At 37.3% G+C, this 19,108-nt stretch overlaps 1 protein-coding gene across 2 annotated transcripts in view; it reads right to left on the reverse strand.

Moving 5' to 3' along the window:
• The window catches only part of WBP4 (WW domain binding protein 4), a 65,164-nt gene that overhangs the window by 28,262 nt on the left and 17,794 nt on the right, over positions 1-19,108 (reverse strand). For both annotated transcript variants that reach the window (XM_027064952.2, XM_053216149.1), the window contains exon 9: positions 18,761-18,924. In XM_027064952.2, coding sequence (XP_026920753.1) covers positions 18,761-18,924 — 164 coding nt within the window. The remainder of the gene's footprint in view (positions 1-18,760; positions 18,925-19,108) is intronic.

Raw genomic sequence — 19,108 nt, forward strand, 5'->3', positions numbered from 1 at the left:
TACAAAATCCTTTGCAATACAGGTGTAGAGGGAATATAACTCAATTTAACAAAAGCCTTATATGAAAAACCCTTAGCCAACATCATACTCAACAAAAAACTGAGAGCTTTTCCCCTAAGGTCAACAACATGACAAGGATGTCATGTCACAACTTTTATTCAGCACAGTACTGAAAGTCCTAGCCAAAGCAATTAGACAACAAAGAAATAAAAGGCATCCAAATTGGGAAGGAAGAAGTAAAACTGTCATTATGTGGAGACAATATACTATACATACAAAACTAGCCTAAAGACTGATAAATTAACTCAGTAAAGTTGTAGGATATAAATCACTGTATAGAATCTGCTGCATTCCAATACACTAATAATGAAGTAGCAGAAAGTGAAATTAAGACAACAATCCCAGTTATAATTATACCCCAAACAATAAAATATCTGCTTAACTGAAGAGGTGAAATACCTATACTCTGAAAACTATGAAACACTGAAGAAAGAAATTCGTGACAATGCAAAATGGAAAGACATTCTATGTTCATGGGTTGGAGGAACAAATACTGTTGTCTTTAGTGAGAATATGTCTTTATCACTTAAAGCAATCTACAGATTTAATGCAATCCCTATCAAAATACCAACAGCATTTTTCACAGAACTAGAACGAACAATCTTAAAATTTGTATGGAACCACAAAAGACCTTAAATAGCCAAAGCAGTCTTGAAAAAGAAAAACAAAACTGGAGGTATCACAATTCCTGATTTCAAGTTACATTATGAAGTGGTAGTAATTAAAACAGTAATGGTACTGGTATAAAAACAGACACAGAGATCAAAAGAATAGAATAGAAAAGCCAGAAATAAACCCACAATTATATGGTCAATTAATCTTCGACAAAGGAGGAATGAATATACAATGGAAAAAAGTCTCTTCAATAAATGGTGTTCGAAGAACTGGATAGCTATATGCAAAAGAATGAAACTGGACCACTTTCTTACACCATACACAGAAATAAATTCAAAATGGATTAAAGACCTAAATGTGAGACATGAAACCATAAAAATCCTTGAAGAGAGCATAGGCAGTACGGTCTCTGACATCAGCCATAGGAACATTTTTCTAGATATATCTCCTAAAAGAAGGAAGGGAAACAAAAGCAAAAATAAAATACTGGGACTACATCAAAATAAAATGTTTCTGCACAGTGAAGGAAACAATCAACACAACAGGAAGACAACCTACCAAATGGGAGAAGATATTTGCAAATGATATATCCAGTAAATGGTCAATATATCCAAAATATATAAAGAACTGATACAACTCAACACCCAAAAAAAGAAATAATCCAATTAAAAAATGGGCATAAGACATCTCTCTGAAGACATCCAGATGGCCAGTGGACATACAAAAGGATGCTCAACATCACTGATCAACAGGGAAATGCAAATTAAAGCCACAAAGAGACATCACCTCACATCTGTCAGAATGTCTAAAATTAGAAATATAAGAAACAACAAGTGTTGGCAAGGATGTGGAGAAAAGGAACCCTTGTGCACTGCTGGTGGGAATGCAAACTGGCACAGCCACTATGGGAAAACAGTATGGATATTCCTCAAAAAAAAAATAGAACTACCCTAGGATCCAGTAATCCCTTAAATCCATTCTCCCTTTATTCCCTAGTATTAGGGCATTAGCTGGACACATGGCTTCTCAAGACTACATTTTGGAGCCTTTCCTGCAGTTAGGTATGCCCAGCCATGTAAACTAAGTTCCATTCATGGGTCTTCGGAGTCTTGGCCTTAAAACACTGGATGTGTCTTCCACCACTCTTTTTCCTTTCTCAGGGGAGAAACATGGATATGGTGGTGACCCAGTTTTGACAATCCAACAGACAACATCTTGGAGAATGGCAGAACAACAAGATGGAAAGAACCTGCATCACTGAATGATTTTATGGAATATAGATACTTACCTGCTCTGAATCACCTTTGATCTCTGCATATTACAGAGAAAAATATACTTCTGTCTTATTTGAGTCAAAAAAAAAAAAGTGGGGAGAAGGATATGACAATTAATAAAAGGACACTTCATTTAGAATGGAGTCAGGAGGCCAGCAGGGGGAACTTTCACACCCTTCCACTCCCCAGGGAGTGGTACCCTACAGAAAGAGAACAAGGATACCACTTTAGTATCCCAGTAGGAGGAAGGCTTTCTTTCTCTATCCCCACCCCTGCAACAACAGTCCAGCCAATGAGAGACCATCACAACCCAGTCAATGAAAAGCCACTATACTTCCAAGTTCCCACTTTATTCTAATGGATTTTGTTTGTTTGTTTGTTTATAACAGCCTTCCCAGTATCTTTCTTCTACAAAAGAGCATTTCTCTCTTTTGTTCTGTGGACTTGCCTATGGTTTTGCCATAGTTTGCTAGTCCTGGAATGCAATTCTCTGCTATTCCCGAATAAACCCATTTTTGTTGGTAAAATAACTGGCAGTTTTATTTTTAAGGTTAACAAAAACAAATACTCTCCTGGAAAACCACCAAATCAAAAACTGAGCAAAAATACAATACTAAACTATTCCATAAACCATGAAATCACGGAACCTTCATTCAAAGTTTATGCAATATATGGGCATAACTATATTCAGAGATCAAACAACTTTAACTGTTTTGGTTAAGAAACAAAAACATCCCTTTCTCATGCCCTGTCAACAGTCTAAGTGTTTATCTGAAGAAAGAACAAAAATAAAGAAACTTAAGAAAAGTCAGGGTAACAAAATTAGAAAAATAAAAGTAAAAATGGATAAACAGAAAATCCATTAACAACTAGAAGCATAATAAAATAGACAATTAAAAACAAGAGCTGATTCATTAAGTAAAAATGTATTTTAAAAAATCCTTTGGTGGAGACCTAAGCTTCTGCTCCCCCATAAAATGATCAACAATTAGAGAGCTATATGTAAACAAAAACAGCTCTGGGAGAACTCTGGAGTCCTCTTAAGATATTTTAGCAGCACAAAAAAAACCTTGAGAATTGCAAAACAGAAGGTTCTTTCTCTTCATGTTGCCTGTATCATTTCATTTGCCAAGGTGACATTGATCAGAATCAAGAGGAAACTTCCCAGCTAGAAAGTTCCTGTCACCAGGATATCAAGAGAGGAGTGAGTGACCACCTTATCTAGCCTTTTGGGGTACTGCAGGAAGTACTTCAGTTTCACTTCAGACTCGCAAAGCTGAGATGTACTGAGATGGATAGGAACAAGGAAAAAAGGCAGGGTCTACCAAGAGCAGTCATGCAGCAGGAGTGACGGTGGTTCACAGTGACGTGCTTTACAAACTCAGCAGCTTTTGCCACTGAAGAACGAACCAATGGCTCCTCCTTCTAACTAAATAGCATACCTACTCCAGACTTTCACCAGGTATTTCACCCAAGAGGTATTAGCTTTCCCTGATGCCAACTGCCTGAGTCCCTCCACCCCTGCCTCTGCCAGAGCCTGGAACCACACTAACAGCCAGCTCAGGCCTCTGTGCAAGTGCAAGATGCCAGTGTAGACATCTGTGGCTGACCCCCCACTGCTATTTGTACACTTAGGGCTAGCTGTGCATTTAAATGTTGCCACCCTGGGGCGCCTGGGTGTCTAAGTTAAGCATCTGACTCTTGATTTTGGTTCAGGTCATGATCTCACAGTTTGTGAGTTCGAGCCCCACATCAGGCTCTGTACTGACAGCATGAAGCCTGCTTAGGATTCTGTGTCTCCTCTCCCTCCCCTTCCCTGCATGCTCTCTCTCAAAAATAATTTTAAAAAATTAAAAAAAAATGGGGCCACCCTAACACCCATTACCAGTCTCTACTGAAATGTGCACACCAGGGACAGGTGAAGGCACTACAGCACAGGAGATCATGCTAACAGCTAGGTCCCCTGAAGCTGCTTGTGGATCTGAATCAAGCCATATCTTCTGTCACTGGCCTGCTTGATCATGCTCATCTGTAGCCAGTTCCTCTAGCTGCACATCTGTATACCCTAGCCCAACCCCTGACACCAGCTTCCACTGCAGTGTATATGTATATGTATATGTATAATGTATGCATCATTAGAATCTCAGAAGGAAAAGGGAGGGAGAAAGGATTACAAAGCTTATTTAAAGCAATAATGGCTGGAGGACTTAGGGGAATATGGCAGAGTAGGAGGATTCTTAGCTTACCTTGTCCCATACAACTAGATAACATCCATATCAGTGTAAACAACCCAGAAAATGACCCAAAGCCTGGCAGAACAGACTCTCCACAGTTAAATGTAGAGAAGAGGCCACATCAAACAGAGTAGGAAGGACGGAGAGACACGGTCAGACTGGCAAGACTACGGAAGGGAGGGATGCTGTGGGCGTGGAGAAGGCAGAGAGACACTCACTCCAGGCATAGGGAACCTGCCCTGGGAAGATGAATCCCTGTAACATTTGGCTTTTGAAAACCAGGGGGGCCTAATTTCACAAGTTCTTACAATCAGTGGGCTTAACATCTGGAACTTTAAAAATCAGCAAGCCTGGCTGTGGGAGAGGTGGAGGTCAACAGGAAAACTGAGCCCCCACCTTTAAAGAGACAGCACAACAAATAGCCCTGCACCGAGAAAAAGCACAGAAGCAGCAGATGGAAAAATGTGTGGCATATATAGAAAAGAGCCTTATTTACTAGTTTTAGAGCATGTGCTAGAGGACTAGGGATCTTTTGGTGGGGCAGGGATCTTTAGGAGACTTTTCTAGGAACAAAGAAGGTGGCAGGTACCATTTCCCTCCCTTACACCCCCAGCCTAGCCACATGGATACTGTGGGGATCAGTGTGGTGCTGATACTTTCCTCCTTCTACGACCTGCCCCCTGACCCAGCAGGGCTCCTCCTGTAGCAGATCAGTATAAATTTTGCTGGCACTGAGCCCCACCACTGCTCTCTCCTGAGGACTGGCCCCTCCAGCCCTGTGGTAATAGTTTCCTAAAGTGGCTCCAGGTCTCCTACCACAACAGACCTACAAAACCTTGTTAACACTGCGCCCCTGCCCCTGTATTCTCTCAAAGACCGAGCCCCCTCCAATATGCCCTTGGCTTAAGTACATCCAAAGTAGTGCCTCAAGCCTGACAGTAAGCAAGCAGCTCTTGACAGGGACCAGCACCACTCCTCACCTGCCCTGAGGATAAGATAACCAGACACACCAGCCCTACGGCAGCCCTAGCAGCAGGCTGGGGGCAGACACTAGGTCTGACTGCAGGCCCCGCCCATCAACGAAAGCTTCTCAGATGACAACACAGGGAAAGTACCCTGCATTTTGCTGCTACCCAACCTCTGGCAAATGTCTGGTCTGACTCAACTCAGGCCCAAGGCAGCCCCAGACTGGCTCACTTATGACACATGAATGAAACCCTGCCCCCAACAGGCAAACAGAGCCACTGCAGGTGACTGTTCTGAAGGCAAACTGCTCAGCCACAGCAGTAGGGTGCACACAACACACATAAGAGACACCCTTGAAGTGTCAGTTTCTGGTGAACAGGAGGCCACTGCACTGCAGGGTACTACAGAACCTTTTCTTAAGGCCACTACTTTCAAGAGCAGGAGATGTAGCTGACTGTCCTAACATACAGAAATAGACAGAGAGAGTTAGAGAAAATGAGTAGACAGACAAATATGTCCCAAATGAAAGTAGAGGACAAAATAACAAGAGAGCTAAATAAAATGGATAATATGCCTCATAGAGAACTTAAACGTAATTGTCATAAAGATACTGGACTTGAGAAAAGAGTGGAGAACCTCAGTGAGACCCTCGAAAAAAAGATTGAAATCATAAAAAAGAACCAATGGGAAATGAAGAACTCAATAAATAAAATTAAAAAAACACTAAAGGGAATAAATAGTAGAGGAGGCAGAAGAATAGATCAGTGACCTGGAAGACATAACAGAAAGCAATCAAGCTGAACAGGAGAGAGAGGGGGGGAAAAAAAACGTAAATAGACTTAAGGAACTTGGTAACACTATCAAGTATAACATTCACATTATAGGGATTCCTGAAGACGAGGAGAGAGAAAGGGGGGCAGAAAATTTATTTGAAGAAATAATAGCTGAAAACTTACCTGAATTTGGGGAAGGAAACAGAAATCCAGATCCAAGAGGCACAAAGAGCCCCCAACAAAATCAACCCGAGGAGGTCCACACCCAGACACACAGTAATTAAAATAGCAAAAAGTAGTGATAGAGAATTTTAAAGGTAGCAAGAGAAAACAGTTACATACAAGGGAAACAAAATAAGGCTTTCAGCAAATTTTTCAGTAGAAACTTTGCAGGATGGGATGGAGTGGCACAATATATTCAAAATGCTGAAAGAAAAACACCCTGCAATCAATATTCTATTCAGAAATGCTATCATTCAGAATAGGAGAGATAAAGCATTGCCCAAAGTTAAGGAATTCACCACCACCATTGAATTCATCACCATTAAGGAATTCATCACTATCCCTACAAGAAATGTTAAGGTGGGGAGGTGCCTGGATGGCTCAGTTGATAGAGCATGCGATCTGAAGGTTGTGAGCTTGAGCCCCACATTGGGTGTGGAGCCTACTTAAAACAAACAAACAAACAAAGAAGTGTTAAAGGGAATTTTTTGAGTGGAAAGACCATAAGTAGGAGTAAGAAAAGCAGGAAGCACAAAAGCAGTAAGATTAAGTATATCTATATAAACCAGTCAAGGGATTCACAAAATAAAAGCATGTAAATAAAGTATGACACCATATATCTTGAATGTGAGAGAATGGGGGGGAGTAGAATAAATGAATTAGAGAAAGACAAATAGCACATGATTTCACTTATACATGGAATCAAAACAAATGAACAAAGAACAAAAAAGACAAAGGAAAAAACACTCTTAACTACAGAGAACCTGATGATTACAGAGGAGAGGAGTGGGGGGATGGGTGAAACAGGTGAAGGGGATTAAGAGTACATTTATCATGTGAGCACTGAGTAATGTATAGAATAATTACTGAATCACTATATTGTAAACCTGAAACTAATATAACACTGTATATTAACTGTATTGTAGTTAAAAAAAAAATAAATGAAGGGGTATTATCAGAAATAAGTTAAAAAATAATGGGTGAAAACTTACCAAATGTGGGGAAAGATCTGTACATCTAAGTTGAAGCTAACCAGTCACCTAAAAATTTCAATCCAAAAAGATCTCTAAGACACACTTTAATAAACGTAAAATAAAAAATGAAGAGAGAATTTTAAAAACAGCAAGAAAAAAAATTTCTCTCATATAAGGGAATTCCATAAGGCTATCAGATCTCAGCAGAAACTTTGTAAGCCAGAAAAGAGATGGTATATTCAAACTGCTGAAAGAAATAAACTGGAAAACAAGAATACCCAGCTAAACTCTCCTTCAGAAATGAAGGTGAGATAAATACTTTCTTTAATTAAAAAACAAAACACAACCAAAACTCAGGATATTTATCACCACTAAAGTGGTGCTGTGCTGTAAGCAGTTCTTTAAGCTTAAATAAAAGCTTAAGCTACTAATTACTAACATGAAAATATATGAAAACATACAGAACAATGGTAAAGGTAGGCATATAGTCAGATTCAGTATACTCTAATATCATAATATGATGGTGTGTTAAACTCAGCTCTAGTATAAGGGTTAAAGGACAAATACAATTAAAAATAGTGCCTGGGTGTCTCAATCGGTAAAGCCGACTGACTCTTGATTTCAGCTCAGGTCATAATCTCAGGGTTGTGGGATTGAGTCCCACGCTGGGCTCTGCACTGAGCCTAGAGTCTGTTTGGGATTCTGTCTCTTTCTCTCCAATAAAAACAAAACAAAACAAAACCCCAGTTATAGTGTAAACAATTGTTAATGGATACACAATACATAAAGATGTAAATTGTGACATCAAAAACCATAAAAGGAGTATGAATAAAAAGATACTTTTTGTATGTAATTGAAGTTTTTATCAGTGTAAAGTACTCTATAATATGTATAAAATTTTTAATAAAAGCACCATAGTAATTACAAAGCAAAAACCTAAAGTAGATTCACAAAAGATAAAGAGAAGGGAAGCAAGGCATATTACTATGAATACAGAAAGGAAAGCAGCAAGAGTGGGGGTGGGAAAAGGAACAACAAAATAGCCAAAAAACAATTATATATTAAATTCTCCAATCAAAGATTAAGAATGCTAGGGCGCCTGGCTGGCTTAGGCGGTGGAGCATATCACTCTTGATCTTGGGGGTGTGAGTTTAAGCCCCATATTGGGTGTAGAGAGTACTTAAAAATACAATCTTAAAAAGATATATAGAAAAGAAGTAACTGGGAGGCTCCGTCGGGTGACTGTCCAACTTCGGCTCAGGTCATGATCTCATGACTTGTGGGTTCGAGCCCCATGTGGGCTCTGTGCTAACAGCTCAGAGCTTGGAGCTGCTTGGGATTCTGTGTTTCCCTCTCTCTCTGTCCCTTCCCCGCTCATACTCTGTCTCTCTCTCAAAACTAAATAAACATTTAAAAAAAAAAATACACACACAGACACACACACACACACACAGAATGCTTAGGTGGATTAAAAACAAACAAAAAAAACCAACAAAAAACCAGAACCAACCATATGCTGCCTGTAAGAGATTTGCATCTGATTTAAAGACACACACAGGCTCAAAGTGAAGGGACAGAAAAAAGTATTCCATGAGAACGGAAACCAAAAGAAAGCAAGGATAACTATAGTTATAGCAGACAAAACAGACTTTAAGCCAAAAATGGTATCAAGACACCAAAAAAAAAAAAAAAAAGCTATTATATAATGAAAAGGGGTCATTCCATCAAAAACACATAACAATTATATCATTGTCATCAAGGTGCAAATGTATGTACCCCAAATTGCAGAACCTAAAGAAATTAAGCAAATATTCATAGATTGGAAGGGAAAAACAGACTCCAATAAATAGCAGGGGAGTACAGTATGATACTTCCAATAATGGGTAGATCACACAGACAGAAAATCACCAAGGAAACACTGGACTTGATTATACTTTTTACACTAAGTGGATCTAATATAATCTACAGAACATTCTATGTAACAGCAGACTACACATTCTTCTCAAGCACACATGGAACATTCCTTAGGACAGATCATATGATATATCAGAAAACAAATCTTAGCAAGTTTAAGACTGAAATAATACCAAGTATCTTTTCTGACCAAATGGCAAGAAACTAGAAGTAAACAGGAAAAAATCTAGAAAATTCACAAAAATGTGGAAATAAACTGCTTAACAGCTAACAAGGCCAAGAAGGAAAGGGAGATTAAAAAAAAAAATGCTGAAATATAAAAGGAAACACAACATATCCAAAACTATAGGATGCTGCAGAAGTCGTTCTAAGGGAGGTTTATGCAATAAATGCCTATGTTAAGAAAAAAGAAATATCTCAAACAACTTAAAACTAGAAAAAAGTACAAACTAAGCCCAAAGTTAGCAAAAAGAAGGAAATAACAGGGATCACAGCAGAAACGGAAGCCAGAATAGAACACATTAAGAAACCTATGAGATGGTTCATTGAAAAGAAAAACTGAATTAACAAACCTTTAGCTAGACTGAGGGAAAAAAAAAAGATCCAAATAAATCAGAAGAAATGAAAGAGGAGACATTTCAATAGACACCACAGAACTACAAACCATCATAAGAAACTACCATGAACAACTGTACACCAACAAATTGGATAACCTAGAAGAAATGGATACATTCCTAGAAACACACAACCTACTAAGGCTGAATCATGATAAAACTGAAAATCTGAACAGACCAGTAATAAGGATATTGAACCAGTAATCAAAAAATGCCAACACAAAGAGCCCAAGACCAGATGCACTGGTGAATTCTACCAACTATTTATAGAAGAACTAACAGTAATTAACAAAATATTGAAGAGAAGGGAACACTCCTAAACTCATTACAGCAGGCATGTATTACTCGATACCAAAGCCAGAGCAGGACACCACAAGAAAAGAAAATTACAGACACATATCCCTGATGAATATAGATGGCAAAAATTTTCAACAAATTACTTGTGGACTGAATTCAACAGCACATTAAAAGAATCATACAGCATGACCAGTGGGATTCATCCCCAGGATACAAGGATGGTTCAACATTCGCAAATGAATTGTGATATACCATTAATAGAATGAAAGATAATTTCAACAGGCAGGAAAACTAACGAAGTACATCTTTTCATGATAAAAAACATTCAATGAACTGGATGTAGAATGAACACATTTCAAAATCACAAAGGCTATATATGATAAACCCACAGCCAACATCATACTGAATGGTGAAAGATGGAAAGCTTTCCTGTAATATGAAAAACAAGACAAGGATACCCACTCTTACCACTCCCATTTAACATAGTACCAGAAGTCCTAGCCAAAGCAATCAAGCCAAGAAGAAATAAAAAAATAAAAGACATCCAAATTACAAAGGAAGAAGGAAAAGTGTCTCTGTTTGTAGATGATACATATTATACATAGAAAATCCTAAAGACTCCACCAAAAAACTGTTAGAACTAATCAGTGAGTTCAGTAAAGTTGAATGATACAAAATCAACACCCAGAAATCAGTTGTTTGCATGCACTTAACAACAAAATATCTAAAAAAAATAAAAACCCATTTACAATATCATCGTAAGCAGTAAAATACTCAGTGATAAATTTAACGAAAGAGGTGGAAGATCTGTACACTGAAAAGTACAAGGCACTGATGAAAAAACTGAAAACGACACAAATGCAAAGATAGTACATGTTCAAGAATCAGATGAATGAATACTGTTAAAATGTCCATGCTGCTCAAAGCCATCCATAAATTCAATGGCTATCATGAAGATGTGGTATATATACATACAATGGAGCACCCTGAGGGTTGGCTTAGTTGGTATATATACAATAGAGTATTACTCGGCAATTAAAAAGAATGAAATCTTGCCATTTGCAACCACATGGATGGAACTAGGGGGTATTATGCTAAGCGAAATTAGTCAGAGAAAGACAAATATCGTATGACTTCACTCATATGAGGACTTTAAGATACAAAACAGATGAACACAAGGGAAGGGAAGCAAAAATAATATAAAAACAGGGAGGGGGACAAATCATAAGAGACTCTTATAAATAGAGAACAAACGGAGGGTTGCTGAAGGGGTTGTGGGAGGGGGGATGGGCTAAATGGGTTAAGGGGGTTAAGGAATCTACTCCTGAAATCATTGTTGCACCATATGCTAACTTCGATGTAAATTAAAAAATAAATAATTAAAAAAATAAAAAAATAAAAACAAAAGGAGGCATTAACACCTGAAAAACTCAAGCTATACAGAAAGTTCAATGTATTACCATATGTTTTAAAATTTAAGCTTTGATGGGATCTTAGGGAGTGGCGCCTGTGCGGCTCAGTCAATAATGGGTCTGACTTTGGCTCAGGTCATGATCTTGCAGTTCATGAGCTGAAGCCCCATGTTGAGCTCTGTGCTGACAGCTCAGACACTGGAGCCTGCTTCAGATTCTCTCTCTCTCTGACCCTTCCCCATTCACGTTCTTTCAAAAATAAACATTTAAAAAAAAAAAAGATTCTAGGGAAAAATATAAATTACCAAAACTAGTACTCGAGAATCCTCCACTCCCCAAGAACAGCTGCAAGCGTGTAAGTTATTGAGTATTTAGATGTTCTAGAGACCAACTGCATAGTGATGCTGTGTTGCTTTTTATTTTTTACTTTGTATTTATTTATTTTGGGGGGGGAGCATAAGTGGGGAAGGAGCAGAGAGAGGGAGAAGGGAAACTACAAGCAGACTCCGCACTGTCAGCATGGAGCTGGATGTGGGGCTCAATCCCATGAATCATGAGATCATGACTTGAGCTGAAATCAAGAGTTGGTCGCTAAACCAACTGAGCCACCCAGGTGCCTTTGATTTGTCTTTTTAATTTATTCCTCACAATAAATTAGAAATTAGAACTATTATGGCATTTTACAGATGAAGAAATCGAGGCTTAGGTACATTAGGCAATTTGCCCACAGTCACGAAGATAGTAAGCAAGAAACCAGTAAGTTATAAAAAAATTAACTCCCCTAGAATTCCAGGACCAGAGGACTATACTAGTATTTTCTTTTAAACTTTCTAATTGCTGAGAAACTTGTATTCTAGAATATGAACGAATGGAAAGTTACTGGAAAAAAAAAGATACTGCAAAGTTACTGGGGGGAAAAAAGCATAAATAAAAATGGAAAACTACCTAATTCACTTTATGTAGCATAAATTGTATAGAAAAATCTGATAACGATATCACACATCTAACAAAAACACAATTAAACTATAGACCACCATTAAAGGTATCACCAGTGAAATTCATCAAAAGCTACTTTTTTTTAATCGTTATTTTTGAGAGAAAAAGAGAGACAGAATGAAAGCAGGGGACGGACAGAGCAAGAGGGAAACACAGAATCTGAAGCAGCTCCAGGTTCTGAGCTGTTAGCACAGAGCCCGATGCGGGGCTCCAACTCACAAAAAGCAAGATCATGACCTGAGCTGAAGTCGGGAGCTTAACCAACTGAGCCACCCAGGTGTCCCTGTTAATAATCCTTTAAAAATCTGGAAATAAAGCATGCTTCCTCAACATAATAAAAATTATCTATCTTAAGCAAATAGTCAATATAATCCTTAATATAAATTTTAGAGACATTTCCACTGAAATCAGAAAACATAAATGCTCACTTTCATCACTATACCACAGAGTATGAAAATCTAACTAAAATAGAACATGAAATAAATGGGAAGTAAAATCAGCAGAAAAAGGATTACAAAATATTTGCAGACAAATTTCTTCATGAAAAACCCAAGATTCAAAAAAATAAGTTTTATAAATAATACAATAATTCAGCACCACAATTGGACTCAAGCTTCTTCATACTATAATTACTAGTTAAAAAAATAGTAGAAAACATGGGTTAAATCCACAATTTAAAAAAAGCAAAACATGTAAAAATTTATGTACTTAACATTTACTAAGCATTTACTATGTGCCAGGCACTGTTTTTACTTTTTTGGGTGCAGAAGTGAACTAAGGTAGACTAAATGGCTACCTTGCCTATATTCAAGAATGCAAGTATGAGACTCACAAAGAGGCAGCTACAAAAGTTGTGTAGAGAATCATACCTGATGACTTGAGTAAAAACAGATATGCGACGTTTTTGGGTGAAAACATAAAATACTGAAAACATGTCAATTTTTTAAAAATCAAATTCAACAAGTAAAATATAATTTCAATCATTTTGACTAAAATTAGATTGTAGCTGTTGAACATTTACAAAAGGATTTAATTTGTCTGGAAAAGAATAAAAAGAAAAACAAAACAGGATGGGGCGCCTGGGTGGCTCAGCCGGTTGGGTGTCTGACTTCGGCTCAGGTCATGGTCTCGCAGTTTGTGAGTTCAAGCCCTGCATCAGGCTCTGTGCTGACAACTCAAGAGCCTGGAGCCTGCTTCAGATTCTGTGTCTCCCCCTCTCTCTGCCCCTCTCATGCTCACGCTCTGTCTCTGACTCTCAATAATAAATAAATATTAAAAAAAATAAAAAAAAGAAAAACAGGAAGGAACTACTTAAGAAAATTAAAAAAAATAAAGGACATATCACCAGATGTCAGAACATATCGTATAAAAGCATATAATTAAATTACAATAATGACATCTTTACAGTACTATCACAAGAATAGATAGGCTAATGGAACAAAAAAGCAGCTAGAAACAAACTGGTAAACTTGAGAATTAAACACAAGATTAGGGGCGTATGGGTGGCTCAGTCAGTTAAGCATCTGTTAAGTATACAACTTCAGCTCAGGTCATGATCTCGTGGATTTGTGAGTTCAAGTCCTGCCTCACGCTCTGCACTGCCAGTATGGAGCCTGTTTGGGATTCTCTCTCTCCCTCTCTCTCTCTATGCTCTGACCCCACTTGTGCGTGTGCCCTCTCTTTCAAAATAAATAAATAAACTTAAAAAAAAGACAAGATTAAAAAATAAGTGTCACTTAAAAAAGTGGGGGAAAGAATGGTACATAAAACTGGGGAAGAATGGTACTGGCAAAACTAGTTGGGCAGGTAGGATAAATAACTACTTTAGAATCTCATCTCATATGATGCATTAAATAGTTGACAGACCACACAAACCAGAAGGAAATACAAGTACATATTTGACTTCTGGATGGAAAATGACATCAATAAAATAGATAACAAAAGGAAAAACAATGGGACTAGTTAAACCTGATGAAATTGTGCACATCTAAAACCATTATAAACACAATTAACAGTCAAACTAGAGATGTGGAAAATCCACAATACCTACAACTAATCAATGGTTAGCATCTGTACTACAAAAGGAACTTACAGAAATAAGACTAATAATTCAATGGAAAAGAGTAAATACGAAACACTAATATATGAAAAAAATTTATATGGGTAAATCAAAGAAAACTAAAATGACATACTTTTTGCTGAATAGAAAATACTTAAAAATTTAGAAATAGCTAATGCTGAAAGGGTCCAATGGGACAGACATTTTCAGAAACTGCTGATGGAGTATAGATTGGTATGCTCTTTCTGGAAAGTAATTGGCCACTGTGAATCAAGATTTTCAACATGTTCACATCCTTTCAACAGGTATTCCATTTCTAGAAATTGTCAGGAATGTGTAGAGTGATATATCTATACAGTAATCAGAATGTTATGACAACAAAATGTGCAAAAATAATCTAACTGCCTAACAGGGAATGGCTGAGTAAAATGAAAGCACATCTTAAAAGATTAATATTATATAGCAGTTAAAAATAACACTTATAGGGGCGCCTGGGTGGTTCAGTTGGTTGAGCATCCAAATCTTGGTTTCAGCTCAAGTTATGATCTCACAGTTCGTGGGTTCAAGCTCCGCACTGGGCTCCATGCTGGGAGTGTGAACCCTGCTTGGGATTCTCTTTCTCCTCTCTGACCCTCCCAACTCAAAATAAATACATAAACTTAAAAAAAAATAACATTTACAAAATTTTAACAAAGTACAAGGATATTAATAATACAATACTAAGTAGGGAAAAAGATAAAAGCTGAGGAAGATACTCCAAAATGTTACTATTATCTCTGGGTAACTAAACAGTTATTCTTAAACTTTTCTTCAATTTCAAAAATTTTCCATAATCAAAATATATTGGTTATTTTTAGGGAGGAACCTCTTAAGAAATTAGGCTTATCTACTTGTGAAGTCAGACATAATCCATCACATGTTAAAATGACTGACAATGTTAAAATTTAACAAGCATGCTTTTACATACAGTACACTTACCACACAGAAAACCAAGTAGTCGAATTTCAAGAAATCTTAACTTTAAGAAATGTTGGTGTAGTAAGACCACTTTCCTATTGTAAGTCACTTAAAAAATCATTCAGGGGCTGAAGTAATGCAGCCTGTTATTTCTGCAATTTCAGTATATACAGTCAGTATGCTTATCATGGTGCTTGGCAGTATGCTGCATTGAACGCATTTTATCTATTATCACAGTAACAAATACAACCTAAACTCTCATAACAATAGTAACATTTTGACAGCAGTTCTAATCTATACTATGGTATGTTATCCCTACAAAATTAATTGTTTTTTCAAAGTTCATTTATTTGAAGTAGAGAGAGCGTGGGAGCAGGGAAGGGATAGAGAGAGAGGGAGAGAGACAATTTCAAGCAGGCTCTGCATTGTCAACACACAGCCCAATGCAGGGCTTGAATTCATGAACCGTGAGATCACGCCTGAGCCAAAATCAAGAGTTGGACGCTTAACTGACTGAGCCACCCTAGGTGCCCCCTACAGAACTAATTTTTATTAGAATTGCATATAGATCTTCCCTTATGATGGGGTTATGTGCCCTGATAAATCCACTGTAAATGGAAAATATTGTAAACTGAAAATGCATTTAGTACACCTAGTCTACTTAACATCATAACCTTGCCTACCTTAAATGAGCTCAGAACATGTACAGTAGCCTAAATTGGGGAAAATCATTCACCACAAAGCCTATTTTATATAAAGTACTGAATATCTCATATAATTAATTGAATACCATACTGATGGTGAAAAACAGAATGGTTCTAAGTATACTGGCTGTTTACCCTCATGATTGCATGGGTGCCTGACAGTGTACAGAGTATTGTATGGCAGGGTACTGCTAGGCCGAGGAAAAAGTTCAAAATTTGAAGTGTGGTTTCTATTGAATGCCTATTGCTTTTGCACCATCTTAAAGTTGAAAAATCGTAAGTCAAACCATCGGTACAAAGCTGGCCAAAACTTGTGTTACTCTATCTTATGAAAAAATACAATCTTTTCATTAAAGTACAGTTTTAACTATAAATAATTTCACTGTAAAAGTATCCACAGAGTAGTCATCTAAACTATCATCTCAAAGCATTAATATTTTGAAGAAAAACTGCTAACTCGTACTTTTTTTTATTCACCTAAAGATTTAAACATTTAAGAAACACTAATTTGTGGAGCTGGGAGTGAAGTCTTCCTTTTATTGTGTAAATACTCTCAAGACAGTAATTTAAACATGTGAGCTAGTAATACAAACCTAGTAATACAAATCAGGTAACATCCCTACCTTGATACTGGTTTAATTGATAAAACTGTTCTGTTTCTTGAATACTGGCTTTAAAACTTTGCTGAACTGCAATAAACCATTTTCAAGACAGTAACAAAATAAGCTTTTTTTCTGCTCTTCAGATCTATGGAAGCCTTCATTAAATATGCAGGTATTTGTTTCTCTGACAGAATAAGGATGGTGAGTGTGACAATGTTCATATATAAATGGTATGAGTTAGTGTCTGAATCTGTGGTCACAAGAAATGCTATGGCAAAAATGAACTATTGGGATGTCATCAAAAGAAAAAGCTGCACAGCGAAGGAAACAATCAGCAAAACTAAAAGGCAATTGATGGAATGGGAGAAGATATTTGCAAATGACATATCAGATAAAGGGTTAGTATCCAAAATCTATAAAGAACTTATCAAACTCAACGCCCAAAAAACAAATAATCCAGTGAAGAAATGGGCAAAAGACACGAATAGACACTTCTCCAAAGAAGACATCCAGATGGCCAACCAACACATGACAAAATGCTCAACATCACTCATCATCAGGGAAACACAAAACCACAATGAGATACTACCTCACACCTGTCAGAATGGCTAACATTAAGAACTCTGGCAACAACAGATGTTGGCGAGCAGATGGAGAGAGAGGATCTCTTTTGCACTGCTGGTGGGAATGCAAACTGGTGCAGCCACTCTGGAAAATAGTATGGAGGTTCTTCAAAAACTTAAAAATAGAACTACCCTACGATCTAGCAATTGCACTACTAGGTATTTATCCGAGGAATACAGGTATGCTGTTTTGAAGGGACACATGCACCCCAATGTTTATAGCAGCACTGTCAACAATAGCCAAAATATGGAAAGAGCCCAAATGTCCATCAATGGATGAATGGATGAAGAAGATGTGGTATATGTATATATACAATGGAGTATTACTCAGCAATCAAAAAGAATGAAATCTTGCCATTTTCAACTACGTGGATGGAACTAGAGGATATTATGCTAAGCGAAATTAGTCAGAGAAAGACACATATCATATGACTTCACTCATATGAGGACTTTAAGATACAAAACAGGTGAAGGGAAGCAAAAATAATATAAAAACAGGGAGGGGGACAAGACGTAAGAGACTCTTAAATATGGAGAACAGAGGGTTACTGGAGGGGTTGTGGGAGGGGGGATGGGCTAAGTGGGTAAGGGGCATTAAGGAATCTACTCCTGAAATCACTGTTGCAGTATATGCTAATTAATATGGATGTAAATTAAAAAACTAAAATTTAAATTTAAAAAATATATAAAAAAAAAATTCTTTGGAAACCTAGTATTGTCTAGAATGGTTTTGTTTGTAATATATACATAATATGTTAATGAGCTACAAATTAATATGCATAAGTTTTGTACTCCGATTCAATTAAACTCAATGAAACTACAAAATATTTAACATTCAAAAAAAAAAAAAAAAAAGAAATGCTATGTTTGGGTAGGAATCAAAATAATCATTAGCCTGGACTGAGTAATATACAGAATCATTAAATCACTATATTGTATACCTGAAACAAATATAACACTGTATGTTGACTATACTGGAATTAAAACAAACATATATTGGCATCTCTATTAAAAAACCCAATCATTAGCTTACTTTTTAAAATAACCACATTTTTGGGTCGCCTGGGTGGCTCAGTCGGTTAAGCATCCAACTTCGGCTCAGGTCATGATCTCACAGTCTGTGAGTTCGAGCCCCATGTCAGGCTCTGTGCTGACAGCTTGAGCCTGGAGCCTGCTTCAGATTCTGTCTCCCTCTCTCTGACCCTCCCCCGTTCATGCTCTGTCTCTCTCTGTCTCAAAAATAAACATTAAAAAAAATTTTTTTTTAAATAACCACAGTTTACATTTTAAAATATTTAAGAATACCTAGTTAGAAGAAATAAAACCATTCTAGAAGTAAAAGAAATGAGCCACACTTTCCAAGAGCACCTTATCCTTGAAATGAGTTACTGAAATGTATGGAAGGAAGTACTGAGATATACAATACAATTTGTAGGAAGAGTGGGTTAAGTTTCAGGTACTTACTGAGACTCAACTTCTTGTTTAATTTCTTGCCATTCTCCATATGGGTTTGATTTTTTAGGAGCTTTGGATTTTTCTTCATTTGGACCTGATGAATTTTGCTCTTGGGTAGTTTTTTCTTTCTGTGTTTCTGGTTCAGTTCCTTTGTCACTACTTTTATTTTTTTCCTGAAATGCCAAAGAAAAAACATATTTTAAGCAAGAGACAGAGACAGAACGAGTCAGGGAGGGGCAGAGAGAGAAGGAGACAGAATCCCAAGCACTGACTCGGGGCTCGAACTCACTAATCGTGAGATCATGATCTGAGCCAAAACTAAGAGCTGGATGCTCAAACAACTGAGCCGCACAGGTG

The sequence above is a fragment of the Acinonyx jubatus genome, chromosome A1 (assembly GCF_027475565.1).
Source record: "Acinonyx jubatus isolate Ajub_Pintada_27869175 chromosome A1, VMU_Ajub_asm_v1.0, whole genome shotgun sequence".
In the NCBI taxonomy this organism is placed as follows: Eukaryota; Metazoa; Chordata; class Mammalia; order Carnivora; family Felidae; genus Acinonyx; species Acinonyx jubatus.